This window comes from Lathamus discolor, chromosome 5, assembly GCF_037157495.1.
Source record: "Lathamus discolor isolate bLatDis1 chromosome 5, bLatDis1.hap1, whole genome shotgun sequence".
Classification (NCBI taxonomy): Eukaryota; Metazoa; Chordata; class Aves; order Psittaciformes; family Psittacidae; genus Lathamus; species Lathamus discolor.
Window position 1 is genome coordinate 73,896,320 of NC_088888.1, and position 16,117 is coordinate 73,912,436.

Here is a 16,117-nt window from a genome sequence, read left to right on the forward strand (position 1 = left end):
TCCAACAGCTTCTGGAATCACCCTCCCAGGCTCTGTAGTGCTCCATTTTATCCTCGTTAGAAATCTAGGGCAGGAGCTAATAATTTTATCTCAAGTTAGGGGATGGCCGGCCTCCTGGCCTGCTTCCCAGCCTGTCTCCATTTTGTTCCTGGGCAACAGCCAGTAGCTTATTTGGTATATTGTTTCCCTAACTCCTGGCCTCATGGCGCATCACAACTCACTGTCAGAAATGCCTCTTCTTGTTTATATTTCCCCACTGACCCACACACATTATTCCTCCAGCCCACACCTTGAATGATTGTCTCCAAACTGTGCTATAAGCAGGGATAATCTTACAGAGCCAAAATGTCACCAAACAAATGTTTTCTCAGTGCCAGAATTACCGCAGGTGCCTAAGCTGTATGCTGAGTGCAGGGGTCATTTGTTAGTGACACTCTGCCAGCCACTGAAGCAGTCGCGTGATTATGGTCTATGGCGTAAATGGTCTGAGGGGTAATGGAGTTAGGTGGGTGCATGCTTCTCAAAGGGCTGCTCAGGGCTCACAGCTGTGCTTCTCTCTTCCTGGTAGCCCAATCCTAAAACGAAGCCCTGACATCACCAAATCTCCCCTGACAAAGTCAGAGCAGCTGCTGCGAATAGATGACCATGACTTCAGCATGAGACCAGGGTTTGGAGGTATGAAATGTGCACATTTGTCATTGTTCGTGTTTTACACAGTCACTTCTCTATACTGTAGCACGTACGCAGGTTAACAAGCATATTGGCAAGCAGAGCTTTTTCCATCTCTAATTTTTGTTATTTTGTGTTGTAACTTCATGACATGCTCAGGTGGAGAGGGGTGCAGTGATACAGCCTTCTTCCTTGGATGAGCAAATAAGCGTGCTCGAAGGCATGGAAATGTGATTACAGACAATACAATATTCCTGATATTCAACGACACTTTCTTTTGATAAAAATCTGCAAACACACTTTATGTTTAGCCCTGGATGATGGGGAATTCTAAGATTTCACCTCACTACAATGATGTGTGTGCATAATCAAATACTGTACCATGTCTACTGACCTGGCCATTTCATCTGTAACCCAAAACCAAACATATTTACTGTTAATGCTTGCTCTTAGTTTTGTGGTTGTGTGGTAGAGCAACCGAAGCTTTCAGGGAAATGGATGAAGGAGAACACATTTTCTTTCAGCCCATCAGATTAGAGAATGTTGTAATTTATCTACCCTTTCTGGCTGACAGATGGTCATTCAAATCCAGGATACCATTATATACTCTAATGGAAGAAGATTTCACTGCTAAATGCTCAATATACCAAATACCAGCATGTTCAATTAATTTAAAAAGGTTTCAGTTTCATCGCAGTCTGCTAATGTGAGCATTATTTGTCTTGACAGAGCTCCCGCAGTGTAATTGCCAGAGGTGTACAAGAGCCAGTCAAAGCCTGGAGAAGGGAGAAAAGATCAAAATCCCTATTACATGGAGTCGCAGTCAGACCTCTGGGGAGCCCCAGGCTCAGTGGCACATGCCTGTGTCTTGCAACACATCCCCTCCTATCACCCCGTCTTTCCCACAGCTGAGCAATGGGTGATGTGAAAGTCAGATGCACAGAGTAGCTGGCTCTCAGGGGTGTTACTAGCCTGAGAGGGAAGAAGAAGTGAGGAAAAAATTTGGAGTGACTCTTCCACATTCCCTTAGCTGCGCCAACACTGTCCATGTAAACGGATGTTCTGCTGGGCACCTGTCTTGAGAGCCCTGGACCCAAGCGCTGGAGCTAAAAGCAGAGAAAATTGCATTTAAGTTTTTAAGGGACACACGTAGGATGACACAATAAGAAGAGAAAGCCTACAATAGGTCGATGTCATTGCTGATTTTGGTTGTTATTAGGTTTTTATTATGAATTCCAATCATTTCTACTTCCAATTTGTTTACTGTTGCTTCTATTTAATACTGAGCATCTACTTTTATCTCTAAGATATGAAAGCCAGGGGATTACTTTGTCTCATTAGGTTTATATTCTGCAAACTTTTAATTTTTCCCCCCAGGCCCTGCGATTCCTGTTGGGGTGGATGTCCAAGTTGAAAGTCTGGACAGCATTTCTGAGGTGGACATGGTAAGAGTCACAGAAGAGCTAAGGTCAGGTGGGACTTCTGGAGACTGCCTAGCCCAAACCCCCGATAGAACAGGGCCATCTAGAGCAGGCTGCCTGGGTTTGTGTCTGTGGGATTTGAATACTTCCAAGGGTGAGCACTTCACAGCCTTTGAGAGGCAGATTCATGTTTGATCTGAATCTGCTGACAATTATTTCTCTTGATCTCATGCTACCATTTCATCTCCCTTTAAGCAGAAGGTAGAAACCTGCCATTCTCTTCTCTAAGACAGGATGATACAACACTGCCAATACTGTCCCAAAAGATGTGGGGTTTTACATTTTCTTAAAAAGTGATAAACACGTTTAAAAGTTCCGAGGAGACCAGTTCATGTGTTGGTTTTAAAGCACTTTGATATACTGCAGACACAGGCTCACTTCAGCCATGTCCTGAGCTGGTCGGGGAACAGCTAGCTCCCAACCAGAAGTCATGAACCATCCTGAGAGCAGCACTCGTTCAGACTGTTAAGTCCTGCTCTGAAAGGGCAGCCACAACGAGCTCCGAGGGAAGAAGTTTCTCCAGAACTTGCCTTTTGGCACATTGGCAGTTTTATCACCCCAGCTGTGTGCTGGCAATCAGCATAAGGCTCTGTTGGTTCTTAGGTTTTTGTTATGAATTCCATACTTACTATAGCTTATATATATATATATGTATATATACTATATCTTCACACTAACAGTGAAGTAGGACTGATACTGGTGCTCTGTGCAGGATAAATTCTGTACTGAGTCTCTGTTCTTCTTTTCCTACCATACAATTAGTAATGTAAACCCAGTCAGTTTTCAAATGCTCTCAAAGGAGTGCAGATTTTGGTCTTGATGACTTTTGCTGGAAGGGCTTTTTTCATCACCAGACACTGCTGAAAGCAAGATGATTTTCCTGCAGGAGATTTTCTGTGGGAAGATTCTCCATGCATACAGGACATGTAAACAACAGCCTGTGCAGAAGAACAGGAGCATAGAAAGGGAACAGCTATTTCAGCTTTTGAGTGAGCTGGGTATCTACAGTCAAACAATAACTTGGGGGGTACAGCAGGGTTGCAGTGCTGAGGCACATAAGGGTGTGCATTCCCCCCAGCTCTGGGGAGCCCTCCAGATGGCTCTTGTGTCTCCAGTGCTCTTGGCACTCTGACTGCCAGCCATGGGGACTCCGAGATTTCACCTCTCCTGGGATGGTCCCAGCCCTTCTGGTTGAGGAGAAAGTTTGTGAATGTGGCCAGAGAGCCCCTGAAAAGCTTTGGAAGTTGAAAGCAAAGAGAAAGAGCTTAACATTGAGGATTTAAAAGTAAAAATAAAGCATCAAACACACTCATTTTTTAAGCAAGCATTATGATTTTGAACAACTTCCCTTGGTTTTGTGAATACTGACCCTGCACATCATGCTGCAAACATCCAGTAATACACAGGGAAAAACACTGTACGGCCTCCGGAAAAAAAACCATTCAGGGTCAATTTTGCCTATTCATAAAACAATGATGGAGAAGACTTTATATTGTCAGAATCAATTCATTTTAACTTACACAGCTTTATAGAAAAAGGCCACAGTGTTTTGCAAGACCATTGCTTGTTTTTTAAAGAAGAGACAGCAGTGATAGAGATACTCAGTCTGCACTAAATTAAAGCTTGAGGAGTTACATATATCATTGCTTCCTTCTTTTTCTCTTACTTTCTGACTATTTGCAAGACAGTGGTAAAATAATAGTGGACACTATGAAATTTTATTAGGATGTTAGAAATCAGACTATTTTTTCCCCCAATTAATTTTAAAACTTATAAATATCTATCGTAGGCCAGAGACTCTGTGTCCTGGTTTTGGCTGGGATAGAGTTAATTTTCTTCCTAGTAGCTGGTGCAGTGCTGTGTTTCGGCTTCAGTCTGAGAACAATGCTGGTAGCACACCCGTGTTTTAGTTGTTGCTCAGTAATGCTTACCCTGATCAAGGACTTTTCAGTCTCTCATGCTCTGCCAGTGAGGAGGGGCACAGGAAGCTTAGAGAAAGCAGAGACAGGACACCTGACCCAAACTAGCCAAAGGGGTATTCCATATCACAGCACGTCATGTCCACTATATAAACTGGGGGCAGTTACCCAGAAGGGCAGATCGCTGCTCAGGTCAGGCTGGGTATCGGTCAGTGGGTGGTGAGCAATTGTGTTGTGCATCACTGGTGTTTCTGGAGTTTTAGTCCTTTCTCTTTTTTCTTTTTTAGTATTATTAGATTTTACTCTATTTTCATTATTTACCTGCTCAATCCATGGGGTTTATCTTTTCTTTTTTTTTTTTTTCCTTTATGAAGCACTCCCAAGAATTATATTGGCCTCCAGTATAATAATAGCACAGGATGCAAGTAACACACCACTTTTACTGCAGAAAGACTGCAGAACCCCCCACATTTCAGAATGCTTGGAAAGTGCTGTGGAGAAAAAGTTCAATTGTCAAATAATTAAAAAAAACCCCAGCACCCCAAACTTATCTGACTGCTACCTCAGACACCAGGGCTGATTTATGAGCCTTGGGCACTTCTGTCAGTTTATAGGCAACATATTATGCTACACGCAAAGATATTGTGCCTGTAAACACTTGTATGTGAGGTTATCTTCAGATATGTGAGGTCTCCCTTTGAAATAAGGGAAAAGGCAAACCCAAGTGTATGTGCCTCTGGGGTTTGATTCCAAATACAACAGAGCTCAAAGAGAAGGAGCATACCTCTGGTCTAAGAGTACAATGTGTGGGGAGAAACAACAGAAAAAACCTATTTTGGTCAAATACCGAGTAAAAAAGAATTCAGTGGCTGTGCTGGAGGGAGAACTCTCACTGCAACATGCTCTTTCAGCTGCCTGGGGGGTGGCAGTTGCCGGAGCAGCATGAAGGGCAATGCAGGCAGCAAATGCTTCTTCACAGGTGGGTCCAGAAATGCAGCAACATACAGGACTGTGGGATTCAGTAGTCAGCAGCACTCTCCACCTACTGCTGCCTCAGCATGTCTGCCTTTTCGTCCCTGGAGTGGCTGCAGACATCAAAATACGGTATTTGCACTTCAGAGGTGCATTCAGTGCCTGCATGGCCTCTGATTTCTGAATCCAGTAAGTCAGTCCGACCTGGGGAATAAACAAGCTGTAGCCAGTCACGTCCCCTGCAGCTCAAGGGGTGGATGTTCCTTCAGGAATGGTACTTTACAGCTTGTGGTTTGTCCCAGAGAGGAGAAATCACTGGTGTGCGAATGATGTGTATGCTGTGACACAAGCCTGTTTGTTGCAGGACTTCACCATGACGCTTTACCTAAGGCACTACTGGAAAGATGAGAGACTGTCCTTCCCCAGCACCAACAACCAAAGCATGACCTTTGATGGCAGGCTGGTGAAGAAAATCTGGGTCCCTGACATGTTCTTTGTCCACTCCAAGCGTTCTTTCATCCACGACACCACCACAGACAATGTCATGTTGCGGGTCCAGCCGGACGGGAAGGTACTTTACAGCCTCAGGTAAAGCTGCATTCAGTCAATGGGAGTTATTTGTGGAGTGAGAGAGAAAATGGTTCAATTGATTCCTGTATAGTGCTTTTGCATGACTTCATACTAAAAAAAAACCAAAAAGCCTAACAAAGAATGAATGTGCTGACTATCCACCGACATCTGAGTCCCTGTGCAAGTTCATTAAGTGCTTGTTGAAGGAAGTCAATCTCTATGCTAATGTTGCTGCTTCCTCCAGTGTGCTTTTGCCCTGTGTGCATTGTTATCCAGTGCTCCTGCTGTCAGAAAGCTGTAGCCAGATGTCATAGTCCCCTTGGGGCATCTCGCTGCCGACCAGTGAGCTGTGGGCACACTGATGAAGAGGCAAGGCACGATGCAAGGAAGAGCGCAGTTTCTGGTAATAAACAGAAGTCCAATGCAGCTATAGTTATCCACTGTACAACAAAGTCCCTGGGCCTAGCAAAACATGAATTTCTATTTTAATAGGTAATTATGAAGAAAAATTATACGAAGCACAACTTGAGCTTTATGATAAGCAACAAACCACGTAGAACATACTTCAGCATCTGAAGTGACAAGCTTCAGAGCAAGGATATATGGCTCTGGGTGACTCACATGTGTGGCTAAAGCAAACTAAACTCTTGACTTTGGCTTTTCCTGCTTTTTGCTCAGTTTCTTGTGAAATGCATAAAAGCTCCTTGAAGGGACATTTTGGGTAAACTGTTTTGTATTCTAGTTTGAGGGGTGATCCCAATCCTGGCTTTCTCCCTTATTTTCCAACTGGTTGATCAGCTTTGGGAGGAACATTGCTGACCTAAGTCTGAATGTTATTAAAGCAGGCATTTTTTCTTTCTGATAACTAACACTTTCATACTTGGAGAGCTTTCATACTTTTATACTAGGTGGGGAGCATCTGTCAGTCTCCAAAAGAAACTAAAACCAGTGCTTTAGTTTTCCTTGGCTGCAGCTCCACTCAGTTAGAAAACAAGTCTTGCCAAATGACCCGTAAGAACCTATTAGAGAGGAAATCACTGTACAATATTCGGATGCAAGAATGTCAACAGCCTCCACATCAATGAAATAGTAAAACACATACTAAATAAACAAAGCATCAGATGACAGATAACGTATTCTGAGGGACAAAAGAGAATGAAAATCTGACCGATAGGAGGTCAGCATCAGCAAAATGCATACATAGGTTTAACTAATGATAGGCTTGCATAAGATGTGAAGACCTTTAAGTGCATTTTATATAGAAGCCTTAGGAGTGGCAGAGGTAGAGCTGAGCCTGCCATCAAGTAAGAAATTCATCTTCCCAGCCTGCTGAGGTGTTTTGTGATTTTATGAAAGAAAGAGAAGAAAATGAAGTCTTGATCCCCTGTGGGGTATCAGTTTGACAAGAATTTTCTTGTTCTATGACATTTTTATCTTCCTGTACATTGGAATTCAAAGTCTGAAGAATGTCTACCTTCTCCTTATTAAAGCTATTTCTTCACTCAGTGCATTAGACCAGGTTCAGGTGTTCCTTAGTCCTTTGCAAAGTTTGCTCAGGTCCTTAGCACAATAAGAAAAAAGACAATAAAATGTCATATTGCAGCATGATACCGATCACCTCCGCAGCAAGCCTTTATGGTGTCTAAAGAAGATGGGAATAGAAGATCAAACTACTCAGATCCTGCCATGCACAGTCTTGTGCTTAAACAGTGGTCCTTTATAAAATGGTGGTGAATGTCTTGAATAGCAAATTGACAGAGTTTAATTATTTCATTCAGTGGCGACTGTAGGTTGGAGCGCTTGATGAACACTGGGGCAGTATGAATGCTGGTCTCCCCTTAGGAGCAAACGGGTCATTGCTGCCTGCCTGCCTTTGCTGAATGCCTTTGCCTGTAGCTTGTGTTTTTCCTTGATGTCTGCCTTTTTAAGGTTTTTTGCCAGACTTTGTCTCCTCTTGTCTTGGAAACCACTGTAGATCTCACTGGCACCTAAAAAACGAGACTGAGCCAAGCACTTGCACTCAAAGACTAAATCCAGATAGATAGGAAAGCAACATCAGTAAGAGCCCACACTTGCAGAAGGACTACTAACATAAGGGACTGCACTGTGTTTTTAGCATTATGTGACAGATGTCTGTCTACCATTAGCACTGCTATAATTCATTAATTCTCTCTCCATTATGACTTATACTTCTATCTTCATTTACTTTTCTAGAGTTCAAGACAGTTGAGTCAAGATTTATGGATGTTTCTAGTGCAAACACAAAATCATGCTGTTAAAAATGAGATAATGAGACTATAGCAAGACCAGACCTTTTGATTGATGGGGAAGGGCATTTCAACGGTCTTTGTGGCATACCAGCTCCAGCATTGCCTGTGCCCTCTGGTGGCTGATACCCATGTGTGGTCACTGGATTCTCATTTAGCAGCTGGAAAATCAGAGTGCAGAGAAAAAACCTACCTGCATCCCTCATGCTGCTGGGATGGCTTTGAAAAAAATTGACATTTCACCATACAAAGCATCCCCTGAAAGCACAAATCTCTGCAGAGAGATGTTGGCTGATAGTCAAAGAGGAAGAAGGTCCCTCTCTGCCCTTTCCCACTTTCTCCTCCAGTATTTTTGTCATCTAGTAGCAATTTGTCATGGCCTAACTTTCTAATCACCTGTTCTAACACTGGTTTGCTTAGAAGGAAAAATGGCTTTAACTAAATTGGAATGGCTTTATCTGGGTGGAAGGTGCTTGTTTTCAGTGGACTGTTACTGACCAGATAATTACTTAATAAAAAAACCCAAACTCACAGCTTTATTATTTTACAGTCACAGAAGAAGGCAAGTTTTTAATGGAGTGGGTTTTATTATTCCTAGAGTTACGGTAACGGCAATGTGCAACATGGATTTTAGTCGCTTCCCATTGGACACACAGACATGTTCCCTGGAGATTGAAAGCTGTAAGTAAAGCGAAGGGGAACCAAGGGCTGCACCCCATGGGCACTCAAACTGTATTTCATTATATCAATAATGATACCAATAATTAAATTGTGGCTACATGCATGGGGGCTCTCACAAACTGACTGCAACACTAAGAGAAACTCCCTGCCCCTATTTTTCCACTGGAATTAGATGGTGTTTGCAACAATGCATTGCTTTGAAAACTCAGCTGTGAGCACTGTCTTGCCAGTGTCCCTGAAAGCCAGGCTGCCCTGCTGCCACCCCATTCCCAGGGCCACTTCCCTGCGCAGCAGCAGTCTCCAGCTGCATCTGCTTGCCCATGTGCCCTCAAATACACAAATAAATGGCCCTACACCCTTTTTGTGGACTGTCTGCTCATTTGTGGTGTAGCAACCATGACGGGTACTGACATTAGTCACCTTCCTCTTACATTTCTTACACCTCTTTGAGACAAATGCAGCTTATACCCACATGTAGCTCCTTTGTCGCAGGTGTGATGCACATATGAATTAGCTAGATTGCAAGCAGAAACATGTTAAACTTCTCCCTTTTTAGGAGGTTTTCCCTTCTCCTTCATAAGATTGCAGTAAGAAATTATAATCTTAATTCTGTTTTAAAGCATTTATGTGTGATTTTTTTCTCCCTGTCTGGGAAAAGCTGCTACTAAACCCATCTGAAAGGATTAACATTACTATATTTCCACATGTATTATAATATGTGTAAAATGTGTAATATTCATGTGTGCACACAGGCAGAAAGCTTACTCAGGAGTTTTTCCTCCTGCATGCCTCAGACCGTCAGTAGACTGTTCCTCCTTTTACCCTAAGCAGGCCCTTTCCTCTAAGGCTCCTTTCTTTGCTTCTGATTTTAGGACATTTAGAAGGGACAGTTTTTGAAGTTCTGTTGTGGCGGGTTACCCAACATACATATTACATACATGAAATTATGACGTACCAGGCGTCAGGCCTGAGGGCTGTGACAAGGAGCAAGCCCACTCCTTGCCGCAGACATACCCACCATTGGCACAGCTCCCAGCTAGGTGGTGGCATCCGGCCTTTTCAGCCGGGAGCACACAGGTAGCCTGGAAGGTGTGTGGGGACACACTGGGCTGCGGGTGTGACATCTCAGTGCAGTGGCACTGCACAGGTTCGCTTTGCTGCCCTAGATGCCTACACTGAAGATGACCTTATGCTCTACTGGAAGAATGGGAATGATTCCCTAAAAACAGATGAGAGGATATCGCTGTCCCAGTTCCTGATCCAGGAGTTTCACACCACCACCAAGCTCGCCTTTTACAGCAGCACAGGTGAGAACCAGAGTGTGTCTGACAGAGAGTGGGCTAGGGGAAAAAGGGGTGCAAGCTGTCCCTTCAGACCTTGGCCATGGAGAATTATCCATTGGGAGGCCTCTCTGTGGCCCGTGAGCCCTGTGGCCCTCTTTTCTATGCTGAAGCTGCTGTCCCTGCCACAGACTTCTACCTTAACAGTTATATAGTCTGGAAAGACAATCCTTCCTCAAGATCACAGCAAGCCTTAACAAGAATTAAACTCTTCAAGTGCACAGGTTATATTTCTTCTCTGGAAGTTATGGTCCTGAAAGATGCTTTGACTTTTCTAGCTGGTTCCATAAGGAGCCCTTTCTGTAAACTGCAATTATCTGTGGTCATTAACAGTGTTTTTCTAAAAGCAAATGAGGCGCTTTTCCCCTAATGCAACATGACCTTACCTGAAAGTACTTTGGTATTGGTGTGACTTCTCTTTTTCCTTCTCTGTTATACAGGGTGGTACAATCGCCTCTATATAAACTTCACTTTACGCCGACACATCTTCTTCTTCTTGCTCCAAACCTACTTCCCTGCCACCCTCATGGTCATGTTGTCCTGGGTGTCCTTCTGGATAGACCGAAGAGCAGTTCCTGCCAGAGTCCCATTAGGTAAAAACCAACCTTGCAGTCAGCAGACCTAAGAGACAATTGCTGCAGCTGCAGCCTTGACCATCAAGATGAAATCCCCTGTGCTAAGCACTGCCCCCGTTGCCTTGTGGCACGGAAATCAGCTATGCCAGACGTGTGTCCCCCATGCAGAGGCCTGGCCCAGGTACAAACTCTCCATCTGCCCTGCAGTACCAAGCAATTACCTTCCCTGCTTGCACAGTGCAGTGTGAGGGATTCAGCTTTCCATTTTGCAACCCCTTTCAGACAGATGAAGCCATATGTCAGAGGAGTCACCATGGGAGCAGAACTGTGATACGGATATGAATCTTCCAAAGCAGGTGCCTTGCCTTTAGCAAAGTGCTGTTTATGCTTTCCAGACTTTGAGACCCAAGCTTGTTTCTGCTTACTCCAGGCAACACACACCTCATGATTTTATTTATTGTTAAAATCATATTCCTCAGTGGAGAGGATATACAGAGGCGTAACAGAGATGGCAAATGGGGCAGTTATCCATGTCTGTGTTTAGAAACAGCATCCATTGCCTTGAGACCTCATTAAAAGCAGCATAAGGGTTTGAGCTATGGCTTTTTGGAAGATATAGGCACTGCCTTTAGCAGCACTCTTTAGCACACTGATACTCCTGTGACTTCAGTCCTTTATGCTTATATACATCATTTAAACTTTCACAGGGATCATAAATGTGACATAATTAGCCCCTGAAAAAAGAAGACCACAGAAAGCCTCCCTCAGAGCCAGGATAACACGGAACTACAGGGTTTCTTGCCTTTACTGATGTGCTTGTTGTTCTCACCCATGGTGTAACATGGGGCAGTGTTGCCCTGTGGGGCCCCATTAGTCTCTGCTCTTGCTCCAGGGAAGGCACAGACCAGGCGTGAGTGACTTCCCACAAAGCAAGACTTCCTAGGAGTAGACGGAAAACAGGCCTGCAGAAATGGGTGGAAGCAGTAGCAGCAGCAGATGGGCTTCATGTGTGTCCATGCTGTGGAGGGGCTGAACTAGAAGATGAGATATGCAGGATCAGAGTCATAGAATATCTCAAGTTGGAAGGGACCCATAAGGAGCACTGAGTCCAACTCAATGTACTTGTACCCCTCTAGGGACAGACTGTCCTGAGCCTGGAGATGGGGTGCAGCCAGCACACGGTCAAGGCACTGCTGCCTGGCCGTGGGGTAGGAGGCTGGTGGTGCAGTGAGGAACCAGGCTAGCGACACCCTGAGACCAGAACTAAAGCTGTTTTGGGCAAGAAAACCTAAGTCAGAAATCAGGGCTGCCTGGACCCTCCTGGGCAGTGACATCCATCACCCAGCTGTGAAAAACAATACTGAAAGGTAAATTCCTATGTCAGGAGATTGTAACAGCAGCTCTGTTTGTGATAAAGAGTCTGGCTTGACAGAGTCTTAAGGTCTCTCTGCTGGTGTATTCCCAGGGATAACCACTGTGCTGACCATGTCCACGATCATCACTGGGGTGAATGCCTCCATGCCTCGTGTTTCCTACATCAAAGCAGTGGACATCTACCTGTGGGTCAGTTTTGTGTTTGTCTTCCTCTCGGTGCTGGAATACGCGGCTGTGAATTACCTGACTACGGTGCAGGAGCGGAAGGAGAGGAAACTGCGGGACAAGGTGAGGTTTTCTATCTCTAATGCAGCTTTATGTCCCTGGGAAAAGGTATGGCAAATGCCTGGGAATGTTCAAAACCTTGCAACTACAGTGTGATGCTCCCAGCTGCCTGGGGAGAATGCAGCAAAAAGACACCAGCAGAAAAGCTTTCCAGGTTATAGACAATCCATACCCAAGCTCACTGCTCTTTCTTCAGAGTCTGAGGATGCTGGTTCCCTGTACATATAGTCCTCCACCACCTGTATAAAAGGGATAGGTTTTAGGATTTTACCTTTAAGTATTTTTTATATTGAGGAGCCAAGCCTGTGAATAGAATCAGACGGATACTGCATTTTGTGCTTCATATAACTTTTCGCCAGGCACAGCCTGAACCTACACAATGGTCCAAATTTTTCCCTCCTGCTTTTGTTACATTTAATTATAACCATTCAAAATTTCAGCCTCTTCTCTCCGAATGGGGCAGGCCTCACCCATTCCTCCTTGTGGTTTCCCCCTGTCCTCTGATTTTCTTAGCTTCAAGGTACAGGTCCAGCATTTGTTTACAGCCTGATAGCTGGGCTGAAGCCGAATGAGCTTTTCCACAGCCAGCCCCACTCTCTCCCTGACTACACTGTGTCTTGTAGGCACTAAAAAGGAGAAGGAAAAAGCTGCTGGTCCTCTAGTTCTCCCTTTTGTGTCCCAGCAGCCTGAATTCCTCAGGCTTCTCTCCTCTGTTTCTGTAAAGAGAAAAGGGATATCTGTGTATAGCTGGACACTACTAAAACCCATCCCGCACTTGTGTCCACAGCTTCCCTGTGCATGCAGCCTACCTCAGCCCCGGCCCATGATGGTGGACGGCAGTTACAATGACGGCGATGTGAATGAACTGGGGCACTACATGTCTGAGAACGGGGACAAACAAGACCGAATGATGGTGCAGCTGACATTGGGGTCTGAGAGGGGCTCGGGCAGGAGGAAAAACCAGAGATACGTCAGCATGCGGATCGACACTCATGCCATTGACAAGTACTCCAGGATAATATTCCCTGGTGCATACATCCTATTTAACTTGATATACTGGTCCATTTTTTCATAAACGTACCTAACTCCTGTAGTCACAGAGCATTGTGACATGCAATGAAAGTACAGTCTCATAGGCTAACAGATAAAACTCACTTGTGGCATGAATAATTGTGTGAGTTATTGTGCATTTCAGCAAAATAGAGGTGATACGATCGGAAGTTTTACACTTAAAGCTGTGCTATGTTCTTTCTTGTGCCTCATAGGCCACTGTAAACTATTTTAATAAGTGACTATAATTGCCAGTTGCTTATATATAGTGCATCCTCCATTTAGTGCCCCTGAGATCCTAATTCTTTAAGTACCCGAGCACGTGCATGCATCTTTCAACTCAGCAGACTTCTACACATTCAGTAACAGTAAAAGCAAGAATATGCAAATACTTGCATGCTTGCAGGATGAGGTCAGAAACGGCCATTACAAACGCAAAACATCCAGTGCTGGAAAACACTTCGACAATGTTATTGCTAGCTACAGCTTGCAATTACTGCTTAATGCATGCTGCCCTCACTGTACTGCGCTGGCAAGTCCGCATAGGAATACTTTCAGACTTGTGCTTTGCCCTGATCATATTTAAAAGAAAGAAATCTCGCCAAGCTATTTTGATTATCTTTTTAAAGTATGACTTGTAATGCACATTCACTAAGGAACAGCGCTAATCAAATCCTCTGGAAACACAGGTGCTCTCCTTGGATCTGCTTATTTCAGTCAGTGGGAGCTTTCTTCACGGGTTTCCTGGGAAAGGAAATGGGTCTCTGTACAAAATGACCCAGTGAAGACAACCAGGTGTCTACAAAGAGTAAAACTACTCTGCGAGAAGCCCATTTTCTCTGAGATAGTCTGGGCGTTACTGGTCTGTACAGCCTGAGAAGCTGTTGCAGCCTGTAAAGCCACCAGTAGTCATATTTGCTTCCAGGAAAAGCCTAGCTCATCTGGGTTTTAGTAAAAGCAAAATAGAAAGGTGCTCAACAGGTGACAAAGCAGTAGTAAGGACTTTATATTTGAGTTACTAAAGATACCATGCCAAAAACTTCAGAGTGAAGTAAAAAAGAACTTCCACCACGAGGCAGCAGCTCCACTGCAGACCCAGGTACAACTAACCAAGGACTCTGCTTTCATGCTGCATCTGTCTCCCCGGCACCCTGCAGCCCTCTGTGCAGCACTTTGCAGGGCAGGAGCAAAGAGACACAGCTGGAGCTGGGGGCACTTGGCATTGACTCAAGTCCCAGCTCTCCATCACGGCTTCTGCAGAGCAGCCAGTCAGTAGAAATATTCCATATGGAAGAGGCAAAATCTGCAACGCAGAAGTAATGAAATAGCTCAGGAAGACAAGAATCAGTTGAATGGAATCAGGGGCCTTTACAATAAGAGGAGCACCAAAGGTGTCTCAGAAAGCGTGGTGTATAGCATGTCTGCTGCCACGCGCTGTACAACTACATCCACAAAGCTAACTGAGGGCTTGGATGAACAGGACTTCAAACACACACACGCTTTTGCATGCAGTTACCAAGTCGTTTACTCCCTGCACAGCAGCTGCTGTTGTCTCTTACAGATGCAGCTGCCCTGAGAATCAGACCAAAGCAGTTGTGTCTCTAAAATGAAAGTGAATCTTCTGACATGAGGCTGCCCTAGCCTGACTAATCAGCCACTCTACCATCAGGCTCGTGACCACAGCCTTTGCAGCTATTTGAACACTGCTGGCTGTTGCTTTCATGTCCTACGTAAATAAGCAGCACGTAAACATACGCAGCATTTCTTACAACTGCTAAAATCACGATGTGCGAAATGAGCTACGCTCATCTTGCCCTTACAGCCTACACTCCATAGATGAGGCGATGAAATCACGAATGCTAAAAGCCATTAAAACACACCCATCCATGAGATAGTTTTAGTGCTCATTTCTACATAGCTGCTTCCCCCGCCACATACACACACTTGGTTTCATTTTATCAAGATTCCTCCATATCACATTAGTCTTCAGTAGACTTTTTCAAGAAATTAAAGTCTATTTCCTTAAACCATAAACGTTTCAGTCAGAGGCAGAACGGTCACTCCGGTAAAAGCAGAGGAGAGGCTGGCCACCCTGCCTTATTCTTTGCTACAATGGCACCTTTTCCCACAAAGAGCTGCGAGATTCCTTGGGCGCTACTTGCACAGGAATGTATTTAGATTCTCAGTATTGTGAGAACCCATTTATTCCTACAGTTTAAGAAGAGCACAAACAAGAGTGCCAGATCTTATAGTAAGCTCTCCAGCTTCATAAGAAGCTTAATGCTATGTAGTTTGCTGCAGTACTGTACATTCCTTTCTAGACTCCTTAATCTCATACTACATGTTATTTGGCATATGACTAATATGCGTATCAGGGAGATTCTGAAGATAAAAACGGGAACTAGCATGTTGAACTCCCTGGCTTTCAGTGAGGGACTGGTTCCTAACTTCCCAAGTGATTTTCAAAGTTTCCCTTCCAGCTCACCAACCCGAAACGATTCCCCCACCACCATGTTTGGATTTACATTGTTAATTAACTTGTGTTTTATTTTGGGAAACTCTAGTGCCTTTCCAGTCTTATGTAAATGTGTATATAGATGTATTCTATAAGTACAGGATATGTCATATACAGGCAGTGTTTGCTATCAACAAGTGTACTCATTAAACATATTTACATACACCACTTTTTGTCTTCTAGCCTTTCACAGTGTATGAGTTTCGTACCCAATCATTAACACTCTGCTCCTTTCCCCAGCCACAAGAAATCAGTTACTTGTTTGGGTTTATTTCTAGAAGCACTCAAAATCACAATAAACCTTTACATTTGTACAGCATTGTGCATTTTCTATCTTCAAAAGAATGATCTCCATGAGAGTCCATGAGGTGTGAAGTGTGTTTCAGCCTCCAAGAACCAAAAGTATATACGTAAAAGTA

At 44.2% G+C, this 16,117-nt stretch overlaps 1 protein-coding gene across 1 annotated transcript; it reads left to right on the forward strand.

Annotated features, from left to right (window-relative positions):
* The first annotated feature begins 619 nt into the window (after positions 1 to 619).
* On the forward strand, positions 620 to 13,208 carry LOC136015382 (gamma-aminobutyric acid receptor subunit rho-1). The gene is made up of 8 exons (XM_065681250.1): positions 620 to 675; positions 2,047 to 2,114; positions 5,406 to 5,629; positions 8,477 to 8,559; positions 9,726 to 9,866; positions 10,340 to 10,492; positions 11,940 to 12,136; positions 12,921 to 13,208. Exons 1-8 carry the CDS (start codon positions 657 to 659, stop codon positions 13,206 to 13,208), a joined length of 1,173 nt encoding a protein of 390 aa, XP_065537322.1. The 5' UTR covers positions 620 to 656.
* Positions 13,209 to 16,117: the final 2,909 nt, after the last annotated feature.